The sequence below is a fragment of the Triticum urartu genome, chromosome 1 (assembly GCF_003073215.2).
Source record: "Triticum urartu cultivar G1812 chromosome 1, Tu2.1, whole genome shotgun sequence".
NCBI lineage: Eukaryota > Viridiplantae > Streptophyta > Magnoliopsida > Poales > Poaceae > Triticum > Triticum urartu.
Window position 1 is genome coordinate 480,242,392 of NC_053022.1, and position 14,106 is coordinate 480,256,497.

At 49.3% G+C, this 14,106-nt stretch overlaps 2 protein-coding genes across 2 annotated transcripts; one reads left to right on the top strand and one right to left on the bottom strand.

The window, feature by feature from the left end:
- Positions 1 to 640: 640 nt before the first annotated feature.
- Positions 641 to 1,850, top strand: LOC125520703 (chitinase 1-like). Its single transcript, XM_048685678.1, has one exon. It carries the CDS (start codon positions 756 to 758, stop codon positions 1,623 to 1,625), a length of 870 nt encoding a protein of 289 aa, XP_048541635.1. The 5' UTR covers positions 641 to 755; the 3' UTR covers positions 1,626 to 1,850.
- A 6,132-nt stretch (positions 1,851 to 7,982) lies between these two features.
- On the bottom strand, positions 7,983 to 11,341 carry LOC125520704 (heat shock 70 kDa protein 4-like). Its single transcript, XM_048685693.1, has 2 exons — positions 10,984 to 11,341; positions 7,983 to 9,943 (listed from the first exon to the last, which is right to left on the bottom strand). Exons 1-2 carry the CDS (start codon positions 11,192 to 11,194, stop codon positions 8,208 to 8,210), a joined length of 1,947 nt encoding a protein of 648 aa, XP_048541650.1. The 5' UTR covers positions 11,195 to 11,341; the 3' UTR covers positions 7,983 to 8,207.
- Between the last annotated feature and the right edge of the window lie 2,765 nt (positions 11,342 to 14,106).

A 14,106-nucleotide genomic window follows, 5' to 3' on the forward strand; every position in this document is an offset into this window, starting at 1 on the left:
AAACTCGTCCCACCAAACTTTCACCAAGGGCGCAAGTCTCCAGTCCATCGGGTCGATGTCATGAAGGCCAAGCCAATTCTTAATCTCCGTCCACACTTTCACTGTGAACCGACATTGGAAGAGAAGGTGAGCCGCCGTCTCTCGAACCTGTTTGCAAAGAGGGGAAAGGTTGCAGTTGGGCCATCCCCGACGTTGCAACCTATCGGCGGTCCACACCCTATTCGGGATAATCAACCAAGCTTTTTTTTTTGTTTTGCATTTTTTGGGGGCCAAGCTTTGCACTACAAGGGTGCTCTACAAGATTTGCATGTGCGCTGGACTGTTCCCTGGTGGAATTCGCGTCACCAACAGTGTCTGCCCATGTGGAGACTCGCCATCATGGACAATTCAATCTCTCACTGTATGGTTGACGCTTAAGCCAAGCTGACTAGTCATGGAGAGCTAGCTGCTTGCACGCCAGGACTTGTTAGCTGGCGCATGCGTGGAGCCTTCTTCCTTGCCCACATCGCTCATACGCCATTGAAAGCTGCCGCTATCCACCATATCTTGAGATTACGCTCATCCGAGTCGACCCGATTAGCTGCAACGTCGCATTCCCAGCTGCGAATTCGTCAACGTATAGCCCACGTACCCAATCGGATTATCTTGTGCCCAACCACCAGCGGGCCGAGCTAATCAAGCCGCCACTGCGTATTTAGGGAGATCCTGACACCGAGGCCAGCTCCAGCCTCCTCCAGCTCGATCGACCGCCGGCCATGACGAACGGGTACCTCTTCCGGGAGTACCTCGGCGCGCAGTCCACGGGCGTCCGGTTCTCCGACGTGCCTGTCAACCCCGGCGTCAGCTTCCACTACATCCTCGCCTTCGCCATCGACTACACGCCGGTGGCGCAGCAGCCCACGCCGGCGCCCACCAACGGCGTGTTCAGCGCGTTCTGGGACACGGCCAACCTCTCCCGCGCCGACGTGGCCGCCATCAAGGCCGCGCACCCGAACGTGAGCGTCATGGCCGGCCTCGGCGGCGACAGCGTGCTGGACATCGTCAAGGTCTCCTTCGCGCCGGCCTCCGTCGACTCGTGGGTGGCCAACGCCGTGGCCTCGCTCTCGCGCCTCATCAACGAGTACGGCCTCGACGGGGTGGACGTCGACTACGAGCGCTTCGCCGCCGGCGTCTCCGTCGACACCTTCGTGGAGTGCGTCGGCCGGCTGCTCACCCGGCTCAAGGCCGCCTTCCCCAACATCACCACCTCCATCGCGCCCTTCGAGGACGACACCGTGCAGAGGTACTACCGGGCGCTCTGGAGCAGGTACTCCGGCGTCATCGACTACGTCAACTTCCAGTTCTACGGCTACGGCGCCAACACCGACGTCCCGACCTACGTCATGTTCTACGACCGCCAGACGGGCTTCTACCCCGGCGCCAGGGTGCTCGCCAGCCTGCAGACCGGCAAGACCACGGAGGAGCTCGGCCTGCTCTCGCCGGACCAGGGCATCGCCGCCGCCAAGGAGCTGCTAAGGCAGAACAAGCTGCCGGGCTTCTTCATCTGGTCGGCCGACAGCTCCAAGCAGAGCACCTACAAGTTTACCTATGAGACCAGGGCGCAGGAGATCGTCGCCAACCATTGAATTGATCTCCAAACGGACGCGCGGTATACACTACAGTACTACTATCAATACTAAGAGTTACTATTAGGCTTGCCAAGAGCCGTACTAGAATAAGTGCACTTGCAAGTGCGCGCGTGCAATCATACTTGTTTGCAAAACTACTACTGTATGACAGTATGAGAGTGGTGTGATGACCGTAAGAATAAGGTGGATGGTTCAGGGATAAAGTGAAGCATCGTTGATCCATCGCCATCCTCCTCTCCCGTCCCCTCCATGTTCGATTGCCGACCATCCTGCCGCGCCCCAATCACCTCTTCGGAAGTTCGGATGGTTTTAACTTTCATTGAAATTTTGATGAAATTCATCCAAAATATTTCAGCAATTTCAGTAGTACACATGAATTCAAATAATTTTTAGAATGTGTTTTATTTTTTTCTCTCAAAAAGCTAATTGATTTTTTTTCCGGAAAAACTTTCAATTTATTTATTTTCAATCATAGCAGTACAACGAACACCAGAAATAAAAATTACATCCAGATCCATAGACCATCTAGCGACGACTACAAGCACCGAAGCGAGCCGAAGGCGCGCCGCCATCATCACCCCTCCATCGCCGAAACCGGGCACAACTTGTTGTAGTAGACAGCCGGAAAGTCGTCGTGCTAAGGCCCCATAGAACGAGTATCCCAGAAAAGCAACCGCCGCCGATAAAAAATAACGTAGATCGGAAGGATCCAAACCGAAGACACACAAACGTAGACGAATAACGACGAGATCCAAGCAAATCCATCAAAGATAGATCTACCGGAGACACACCTCCACACGCCCACCAACAATGCTAGACGCACCACCGGAACGGGGACTAGGCGGGAGACATTTATTCCATCTTCAGGAAGTTGTCGCCGTCTCGCCTTCCTGAATAGGACACAAACCCTAACAAGATTGAAAAAAAACCGACTAAAAACGGAGCCCTCCCGTTAGCCCTTGCCAGGATCCACCGCGCCTCCATGGCCCTAGGGCCACCGGAGATGAGGCGGACCTGCACCAGCGCCGGCGAGAGGCATGAACCCTAACTTTTTTTCTTGGAGGAGCTAATTGAATTCGATTGAATTTTTTGATGCTTGGCCGAAACGCAAACCAAAATCACCAAAATTCAATCAACTTCGGTTTTTTTAGAGGAATCAACTTCGGTTGTTGATGAAATATATCTGAAACTAAAAGTGAAAGGGGACTGCTAAAACTCAGTCGACTGAGTTTTAAGGAAGTCTCAGTCGATGTACTTTGACCTTCGATCGTTTTCTGTTTGAGATTCAGGATCGCTGTTTCCGTGTGATGTATCGGCCTGTTTTAGTTGTGCTCTCGGCCCATTGCCTTGTTTCCTTTTTTTCTTTTTGCCTTTTCTTCTATTCTTTGTGTTGGACAGAGATGCCCCATGGGCTGGCCGTGAGGGGTGTATGGCTTTTCCTTTGTCTGTTATTTGGGCTTTCTTCTAGGCTGAATTTTCTATTAGTGCTCGTGTTGCGTGGGGACAGAAGTGATTAATAGGGCTGTTCGCTTTGGTTTGTTCCCATTTTCTTTCTTTCTTTTTTTCTCAATTGCTATTATTATTTTAAAAAATATTGTCACTTGTTTACACATACATTGCTCGCACACAATTACATGTACATTGAATCACATGCAATTACATGTTTTATTGTCCGTGTCCGTGTGCAACTTTTTTTCTTTCTAAAAATATTATTGCCGACACACCCGTCGAGCACATATAGTGTCATGCATATCGGCCACATATAGTTGTATGTATGTCATTGGCGTGTAACTTATCTTTTTTCTTCTCAAAAATATTTGTCACCGGCCAACTAGACTTTGTTTCTGGTTTGAGTTTTTTTTAACTTTGTTTGTGGTTCGAGTAGGGATCGGTAGGGCCGGTTGCATGTCCGACACTAGGAATGCAACTGCAAGTGCCGCACCAGACCGCAACTCCATGTCTTCAAGCCCGAGTGCACCTGGAAGTTTTTGTTCTGTCAGCGAGGGGGCGCCGGTAGAGGGGATGGGCCAGTTGCAAGCCCGACAACATTCCCATAACTGCAAGTGCCGCACCCGACCACAACTGCATGTCCCCTAACATGGTTGCAACTGGACCTTTGTTTTGTCGGAGGCGGGCGACGAGAGAGGGGGCGGGCCAGTTCCATGTCCGACACTAGGAATGCAACTTCAAGTGTCGCACCTGACCAAACTACATGTCTTCTAGCCCGACTGCAACTGGACTTTTTTTGTTCTGTCGGAGGGGGCACCGATAGAGGGGGCGGGCTAGTTGCAAGCCCGACAACAACCCTGCAACCGCAAGCGCCGCACCTGACCGCAGCTGCATGTCCCCCATCATGGTTGCAATTGGATCTTTGTTTTGTCGGAGAGGGCGACGGGAGAGGGGGTGGGCCAGTTGCATGGCCGACACTAGGAATGCAACTGCATGTGTCGCACCCGACCGCAACTGCATGTCTTGTAACCCGGCCGCAATTGGACTTTTTTGTTCTGTCGGAGGGGCGGGCCAGTTCCAAGCCCGACAATAGCCCCGCAACTGCATGTCTTGTAACCTGATCGCAACTGGACTTTTTTGTTCAGTCGGAGGGGGTGGGCTAGTTGCAAGCCCGACAACATCCCTGCAACTTCAAGCGCCGTACCTGACCGCAACAACATGTCCCCCAATATGGTTGTAATTGAACCTTTGTTTTGTCGGAGGGGGTGGTAGGAGAGGGAGCGGGCCAGTTGCATGTCCGACACTAAGAATGCAACTACAAGTGTTGCACCCGACATCAATTGCATGTCTTGTAACCCGACCGCAACTGGACTTTTTGTTCTGTCGGAGGGGCAGCCCGGTTGCAAGCCTGACAACAGCCCCGCAACTGCAAGCGCCACACCCGATCGCAACTGCATGTCCCCCAACATGGTTGCAACTGGACCTTTGCTTTGTCGAAGGGGTCGGCGAGAGAGGGGGCGGGCATGTTGCTTGTCCGACACTAGGCATGCAACTTCAAGTGTCGCACCCGACCACAATTGCATGTCTTCTAGCCCGACCGCAACTAGGCTTTTTTGTTCTGTCGGAGGGGGCACCGGTAAAGGGGGCGGGCCAGTTGCAAGCCTGACAACATCCCCGTAACTGCAAGCGTCGCACTCGACCACAACTGCATGTCCAACTGTAGTCATGCAACTGCATGTCTTTCTAACTTGGTTGCAATCAGGCTTTTGTTTTGTCGGAGGGACCTCGAGGAGACGGGATCAACTGCATGTCCCACAATAGTCATGCAACTACAAGTGTCGTCCCCCAACTGCAATTCTATGTCTTCCAACATGGTTCCAACTGGGGATTTATTTTTTCGGAGGCAACAACGACGGGATAGGAGTGGGATAGATGCATGCCCGATAGTAGCCATGAAACTGCAAGTGTTATCCCCCCACCCCAACTACAAGTGTCTCCCTTGACTGCAACTTCAACTCATTGGTGTTTTGTCCAGGGGAGGGGTAGCAGTTGTATGTCCGCATTAGGTAAACAACTACAAGTATCGACCCGACTTCAACTGCATGTATTCGACGCAACTCCAACTTAGCGGCGCTTTTAACTTGAGGGGATAGCAGGCCGCAAATGCAAGTGTCGCCCCTACCGTGGTTGCATGTCTGCCACTATTCCTATTTTTCTACTTTTATTCTTGTAGGTCTTTTAGCTTTTCTAAATAATGGTGTTTTCTTATTTCAAACGCGCCACCAGCTGCACGACGCCCCATGTGCAACCACATATGTTATAGTTTTGCATGCAACTGCAAGTGACGCCAGCAGCCGGGCATAACTTGGGTGCGGGTGGGGCGGGGGCCTAGGAGCTTGGGCGTTCCAGTACGTGAATTTATTTTTCAATATTTCAATATTGGTTTGTACTTTCTATTGTTCTTTCTATTTATTTTTGCATTTTGGATTTGTGTTATTGTTTCTTTTCTAAATTAGTGATGTTTGGATATTTTTCTAAAAAATAATGCCACTCGATTTGCACACACATGGGATGCACACAGTTTCTTAATTTATTTCCCTTCTTTTTTGTGTCAAAAATATGTGCTCAAAGAAATACAAACACACTACACTTTTTTTTAGAACAACTACACTTTTTTGTATGTATTAAGTTTGTTTGAGACACACTACAGTGTACATCGGCTGGGAGAGTTGACACATACATCGATATATTTGACAGCCTAAATACAGCCTAATATTTATACACATTTGCACACCAGTCGGCCGCATATAGTTGCTTATTCGTCGGTTACAGACAATTAAATTGTGTTCTTCTTTTCATTTTGTTTGTTTTTATTTTTCTTTGTTATATTGAAGATTTCTTTATCATTTAAAAATTCAAAATAATTTTTGAATAAAATGATAAATAATGAACAAAAATATCAAGATGACACGAAAAGAAGAAACAGAGCATTATCAACGCTAGCGTAAAAAAAATAAGAGCTGCACTGTGCTGCGTAGTACACCCAACGGGACAATGTTCTAGCAATTCCAGTAAAAAACACAAATAAAAAAATAAACACAAGCACAACGAATAGACGATGTCAATACAGCCCAGCAGCAGCCCACGTGTGAGCCAACACAGGCCGACGCAGGCCAACACATAACAAACAGGAAACCGAACTCCAGGCAAGCGAACGAAGTTAAACATAGTTAAACGTGCGATCAGTTTATATATGACGTCAGTTGACTAAGACTTCGCGAAGTCTGAATCAACTGAGATCTAGACAAACCCAAAGTGAAAACTGTCCACCACTAAATCACCTACGTCGGCAATGTGCCCCCAGCCACCCCCCCCCCCCCCCCCCCCCCCCCCCCCCCCCCCCCCCCGCCCCCCCCTTGTGTCGCCTACATTTTTCCATCTCTTACTCTCTCGACATGTTGATCTTTGGAAGAAGCATAAGGGAGAAACACCCGCCCAGAGTCTCCCATTGCCACGTTGATTCCTGTCCGCTCCCACGAGCTCTGGACCTCTGCATGACCTTCTCTTGCATTTCTTTGCCCCAATGATATTTTTCTCTTTTTATTTCAATATGTTCCATTGATAGATTTATGTCATTATGAAACCCAACATTGCCTGTTACTTATCGTTCATTTATCATTCCCAAATCTTATTTTTCCATTAAAATCAACTACCTCCATGGTTATACCTTGTTGAGCTCTGGCTCCATGGTTATATGTGAACACCACATTAACCACATAAATATAACCCAAACGCCAGTGAACGTTGACATAATCCCACTTAACGACTAGTGGTTGGTGCGGGCAAGTCCTCTTGCATCCCGACGCCATTGTGAATAACTGAAGACGAATGTAGCCTACACCATTGCGATAATCATGCTGCATTTGCATAACTGGTTTCAAGGGCGTCGGTACACTAAGACATATGTGTCATAGTACCCTCACTTGTCCACAGGCAGTTGTAGCCTTCCCGATGGCCAGGCTTGCCGGAGGACTGACTACTGCAAACAAGACTCAAGACATTAATATACCCACCCTACTTGCCCACCACCGCAGTCAAACATTCCTCTGTTTCACAGCCTCTCCTCTTCTAACTCTCTGTTACTGACTTTATTCTAAGAACGACTAGCATGAGCAATCTAGTTCGACATAAGGCAACACAAATTTCAAATTTTCAATTATATGCAAGGCAAAAGGCGAAACAAAGGTACAATCCAATACCTGCAGACAAACAACAACGCACGATATCAAGGGCTCACTTGTTGATCCCATAAAAAAACATGAGTAGCCTATTAGTGTGTTCAATTTGCATCTTATCATGAATATAATTTTGAATGGTGCTTGGGATCCTGTAAAAATCACCATCTTGCAAGTGATAACTTCTGGATGGCGTTGCAGATACGTGCTATAAAGTTTAAGTATATTCAAAAAATAGTAGTAAGAAAAAAGAATGGAGATACAGCACATGACAAAAATGTTGAACTACTAAAAGTGGCAGCAATTCAAAAATAAAATAAAATAAAAGCAGAACATAGCAGCTAATCATGATCAATTAGGGGAGCACCGAAGCAGAAACAAGCAAGCAACAAACATCATGATCGAACTGCACTTCAAAACCGAAACAAGCAAGGAAACATCATAATCGCTTGCTGCTAGCCGACGAGAGCGGCATCCCGAAGACGGTGACTATTTACTAGACTCCTCAGTCAACAGCATTGTGTGTTGCAGACTCACCATGGTGGGTCAGTCCTGCAAGCTCCACCATGCCGAAGGGCAAAGGCGTCAGCCGTGTGCCAGATGAACATCAATGAACATAGCAGAACCACAGATGAACAAAAAAATAAACAGAGCCAGAGAAGATCAAAAGTGAACACCAAATTTTAAACTTAAAAAACGAGAAGCTCTAAGCTTCAAGGGTTCCAAACCAACAAGCAAACATCATCATCCATCATGTCTTTCAGATCAAACGACTCCACTACTACTACTTGCAGCTAGATGACACGACGACAGACGACTGACACCACCGAGCGGCATCCAGAGGACACCGAGACAGAACACCCATCAAGTAGCGCGCAGACATTGGACGAACAGCTTAGTCCACCTCCTCGATCTTGGGGCCGGCGCCGCCAGCACCGGCGGGCATGTCCTCGTCCATGCCCATGCCGCCGCCCATGTCCGGCGCGGCGCCCTGGTACATCTTGGCGATGATGGGGTTGCAGATGCCCTCCAGCTCCTTCATCTTGTCCTCGAACTCGTCGGCCTCGGCGAGCTGGTTGGCGTCCAGCCAGCTGATGGTGCCCTCGATCGCCTCCTCAACCTTTTTCTTGTCGTCGGCGCCGAGCTTGGAGGCGATCTTGTCGTCCTTGACCGTGTTGCGCATGTTGTAGGCGTAGTTCTCCAGCGCGTTCTTGGCGTCCACCTTCTTCTTGTGCTCCTCGTCCTCCGCCTTGTACCGCTCCGCCTCCTGCACCATCTTCTCGATCTCCTCCTTGCTCAGCCGCCCCTTGTCGTTGGTGATGGTGATCTTGTTCTTCTGCCCAGTCGTCTTGTCCTCCGCCGACACGTTCAGGATGCCGTTGGCGTCGATGTCGAAGCACACCGTGATCTGGGGCACGCCGCGGGGCGCCGGCGGGATGCCAGAGAGCTCGAACTTGCCCAGGAGGTTGTTGTCCTTGGTCCTGGCGCGCTCGCCCTCGTACACCTGGATCAGGACGCCCGGCTGGTTGTCCGAGTAGGTGGAGAAGACCTGCTCCTTCTTGGTGGGGATGGTGGTGTTCCTCGGGATGAGCGTCGTCATGACGCCGCCGGCGGTCTCCAGGCCCAGGGACAGCGGCGTCACGTCGAGCAGCAGCAGGTCCTGCACCTTCTCGTTGCCCTCGCCGCTCAGGATGGCAGCCTGGACGGAGGCGCCATACGCCACTGCCTCGTCGGGGTTGATGCTCTTGCACAGCTCCTTGCCGTTGAAGAAGTCCTGGAGCAACTGCTGCACCTTGGGGATACGGGTGGAGCCACCGACCAGCACCACGTCGTGCACCGTGCTCTTGTCCATCTTGGCGTCACGGAGGCACTTCTCCACCGGCTCCATGCACTTGCGGAAGAGGTCCATGTTGAGCTCCTCGAAGCGAGCCCTGGTGATGGTGGTGTAGAAGTCCACACCCTCGTACAGCGAGTCAATCTCAATGGTGGTCTGTGCAGTCGACGACAGCGTGCGCTTGGCACGCTCGCACGCCGTACGGAGACGACGCAGAGCACGCGGGTTGCCGGTGATGTCCTTCTTGTGCTTGCGCTTGAACTCCTGGACGAAGTGGTTCACCATACGGTTGTCGAAGTCCTCCCCTCCCAGGTGAGTGTCACCAGCGGTGGCCTTGACCTCGAAGATGCCCTCCTCGATGGTCAGGAGAGACACATCGAAGGTGCCACCACCAAGGTCGAAGATGAGGACGTTCTTCTCGCCGGTGCTGGTCGCCTTCTTGTCAAGGCCATAGGCAATGGCAGCAGCAGTGGGCTCGTTGATTATGCGCAGCACGTTCAGCCCAGCGATGGCACCAGCGTCCTTGGTGGCCTGGCGCTGGGAGTCGTTGAAGTAGGCCGGGACGGTGACCACGGCGTTCTTGACGGAGTTGCCGAGGAAGGCCTCAGCGATCTCCCTCATCTTGATGAGCACCATGGAGGAGATCTCCTCCGCAGCAAACTGCTTCTCCTCGCCCTTGTAGTTGACGACGATCATGGGCTTGTCAGCCGGGCCAGGGATGACCTTGAAGGGCCACAGCTTCATGTCACTCTGTACGGAGGGGTCAGAGAACCTCCTGCCAATCAGCCGCTTCGCATCTGCAACCAGAAACAGAGGAACAGAACATTTGAGTTGCATGGTTCAGCAATGAACTGCGATGGTTTACTGAAATGAAGCAGAACAGAACATTTCAAGGTTCCACAGAGATTAATAATGCAAGCAAGCTGTTTCTTCAGAACAAGAGGTACATTCAGTAAGCTACTGCAGACTGGGACTGTTCCAGAAGGATAACCGAGAACAGAAATTTAAAATTAACAAGCATAATTTCAATCAAACACCATTTTCTGAAGGATTTACAGGATGTAACGATACAGCGAAACCCATGTTCAATTCGGAATATGATCCAATCAATAGCAAAACATGATTCAACACTTACAATCCTAAGGTAGCCTGTGGACATAATTCGAGTATTCTTTTCTGAAGCATGTATAACTTAAGAATCTAGTACTGCAGTATAACTAAATTTCATCTACAGCATAATTTCAACCAACCAACTTAATTCTAACCCTCCATTCTGAAGGATCTACTACTGAACCATGCAGAACAAACAACTGAGCACCTTCAGAACAAAAAACATAACAGCATTTCGACCAGTATAAACAAAGAGCAGCCATGCCAATAAACTAATAATAAATTCTGTGATAGATCGGATAAACACGGGACTGCGGCACAGAATCGACAGCAGCTGCTGCAACTAATTTAAATAAGACTAGATCTATAGCGTATTTTCAATCATAAGGTAGGATCCCAACTTAACTCAAGCCATCCATTCCTAAGGATCTAATTTGACAATCTGACATAGAACAAATCTCAGAAACAGGGGACTACAGCATGCCAAACAACAGAGAACAGACATGCAGATATGAACCAATTATAAATCTGTAATTAATCTCAGAGACAGGGACTGCGTGACGGATTCGGCAACAGCCACATCCGATTATTCAGAGCAAATCATATCGCATCGTGCGCGTAAGAACAGAACAGGGACCGCAGGCAACCACGGAGATCTCATCTAACAGACGACGCATGATACTACACAGCGGGTCGAGAGGGAGGGATGGAGGGGGGGCGCACGTACCGAAGACGGTGTTGGTGGGGTTCATGGCGACCTGGTTCTTAGCGGCGTCGCCGATGAGGCGCTCGGTGTCGGTGAAGGCGACGTAGGAGGGCGTGGTGCGGTTGCCCTGGTCGTTGGCGATGATCTCGACGCGGTCATGCTGCCACACGCCGACGCAGGAGTAGGTCGTCCCGAGGTCGATGCCGATCGCCGGCCCCTCGCCCTTGGCCATCTCCGCCTCCTCTCCTCTCCTGGGAATCGCTCGCTCGCTTTGGGGTTCGCCGGAATATTGGGACGGCGGCGCTCTCTGTGTGATTTGCCTGGTGCGATTTGCTTTGCCTCTCTCTGATTTGATTTCGAACGGAAGTGGGGAGGGAGGGCCGGAGAGGGGAGGGTTTTATGGCGGAGGCGGCCGGGTCTGGAATGTTCTGGTGCGTGCGATCCCGGCCGTCGGATCGGGGGAGGGGTGATGGTTCTGGAAAGGTCCGGAGTGTGCGGGGCGGGGCGGGGTGGCGGTGGGGTGGGCCACGCGCGGGCGCTTCTGGTGGTGGTGCTGGTAGGTTCTACAATGTGCACGAGCATGGTAGGCTACTGTGGAGAGACGGTGGGAGGAGCACGCGTCGGGTGGATAGCACGCGCGGAAGGAAAAACCTAGGATTCTAAAAAAAAAAATCATCACATTTTTTTGAGCAATTTTTTACCATCACATCGTCCTTAGCTTCTGTCTGCCTTGCCCTGCATGGGTAATTGGCCCAGGCCTTAGTCTCGGCCCACGTACGTCAGTACATGTCGTTCGCTAAAAATAAAAAAAATCTTCATGAGTATGCCAAAATATATGAAAGGCTTAGGCTTCAGAAAATTTGAAATTTTCAACTTGACCCTTCTGGCTAGTCAGGCGTGGAGGATTCTTGAAAATCCCGGATCTCTCAATGCTAGAATTTTGGAAGCCGCATACTATCTTGACACGGATTTTCTTTCAGCGGAGCTTGGGGGCCACCCTTCTCAAATTTGGAGAGGAGTAATTGAAGGAAGGGACACTATAAAGATGAGACTAATAAGGCGGATAGGCAATGGCAACTCTACAAACATCTGAAATATGAACTGGATCCCCAGGAAGGAGAACATGGGGCCCATTTGTCTCGCTAATTGCCTAGCCACCCCAGTTCGTTTCCGAATTGTTGGATCAAGCCAATGCACTATGGAATACACAATTCATCCAGCAAGTTTTTCTGCCCTATGATGCTTCGGCTACACTACAGATTCCAATGAGTACACGATTGATAGATGACTTCTGGTCGTGGGATTTTGAAAAGAACTGCATATTTTTCGTTCGATCAACATACAAGATGATAGTTGCAACAAATAGGAGGATGGAGGACTGGTTAGAAGAAAGAGTTGGGTCATCGAATAATAAAAGCGAATGAGAAAGCTTGGGACACTCCGTGGAAGGTAGCCGTGCCGGCAAAGCTAAGGACATTTTTATGGTGCTTAGCAAAAAACTCACTATCAATTGAAGATGTTCTCAAGCACAGAAAGATGTCTCACCATGATGCTTGCTTTGTATGCGGCGCGCGGGACTCTTGGCGTCACAACCTGCTTGAGTGCAACATGACGCGATGTGTCTGGGTTTTGGTAGATCACGACCTCCTTGACCATATGATCGCAACCACTGAACCATTAGCACGAAGTTGGATTTTTTCCATGCTATTATATTATCAATCTTGGATGTTTTATATGCATTTATATACTATTTTATATGATTTTTGGGACTAACCTATTAACCTAGAGCCCAGTGCCAGTTTCTGTTTTTTCCTTGTTTTAGAGTATCGCAGAAAAGGAAAATCAAACGGAGTCCAATTGACCTGAAACTTCACGGAACTTATTTTTGGACCAGAAGAAGCCCACAGAGTATCGGAGATGGACCAGAAGAGTCCCGGGCTGCCCACGAGGGTGGGGGGCGCGCCCACCCCCCTGGGCGCGCCCCCTGCCTCGTGGACAGCCCGGAGATCCACCGACGTACTTCTTCCTCCTATATATATATCCATATACCCTAAAAACTTCGGAGAGCAGAATAGATCGGGAGTTCCGCCGCAGAAGCCTCCGTAGCCACCGAAAACCAATCTAGACCCGTTCCGGCACCCTTCCATAGGGGGGAATCCCTCTCCGATGGCCATCTTCATCATCCCGGCGCTCTCCATGACGAGGAGGGAGTAGTCCACCCTCGGGGCTGAGGGTATGTACCAGTAGCTATGTGTTTGATCTCTCTCTCTCATGTTCTTGAGGTGATACGATCTTGATGTATCGCGAGCTTTGCTATTATAGTTGGATCTTATAATATTTCTCCCTCTCTACTCTCTTGTAATGGTTTGAGTTTTCCTTTGAAGTTATCTTATCGGATTGAGTCTTTAAGGATTTGAGAACACTTGATGTATGTCTTGCATGTGCTTATCTGTGGTGACAATAGGATATCACGTGATCCACTTGATGTATGTTTTGGTGATCAACTTGCGTGACCTCGTGAACTTATGCATAGGGGTTGGCACACGTTTTCGTCTTGACTCTCCGGTAGAAACTTTGGGGCACTCTTTGAAGTTCTTTGTGTTGGTTGAATAGATGAATCTGAGATTGTGTGATGCATATCGTATAATCATATCCACGAATACTTGAGGTGACATTGGGGTATCTAGGTGACATTAGGGTTTTGGTTGATTTGTGTCTTAAGGTGTTATTCTAGTACGAACTCTAGGATAGATTGAACGGAAAGAATAGCTTTATATTATTTTACTACGGACTTTTGAATAGATCGATCAGAAATGATAACTTTGAGGTGGTTTCGTACCCTACCATGATCTCTTCGTTTGTTCTCCGCTATTAGTGACTTTGGAGTGACTCTTTGTTGCATGTTGAAGGATAGTTATATGATCCAATTATGCTACTCCCCCCGTTCCTTGATATAAGGTGTATAGATTTTTGAGAAAAAACCCAAAATATAAGGTGTATTGCATTGCACCACTCGTTTGGATATTTTTTTAGGGATTTGATTACATTTCCTTATATTAGGCAAGCTCCTCTATTTTCTCATGCCAATTAGTCAGGTGTAATCTCGCTCAAAACTTGTGAATTTTTCCCTCCACGTGCGTTCTT

Bases quoted from the DNA above. Each gene is read 5' to 3' on its own strand.
- LOC125520703 (XM_048685678.1), top strand. From the start codon at position 756: ATGACGAACGGGTACCTCTTCCGGGAGTACCTCGGCGCGCAGTCCACG.
- LOC125520704 (XM_048685693.1), bottom strand. From the start codon at position 11,194: ATGGCCAAGGGCGAGGGGCCGGCGATCGGCATCGACCTCGGGACGACC. The intron at 9,944-10,983 runs GTACGTGCGCCC...TTCTGGTTGCAG, and splicing joins CCCCACCAACACCGTCTTCG to ATGCGAAGCGGCTGATTGGC.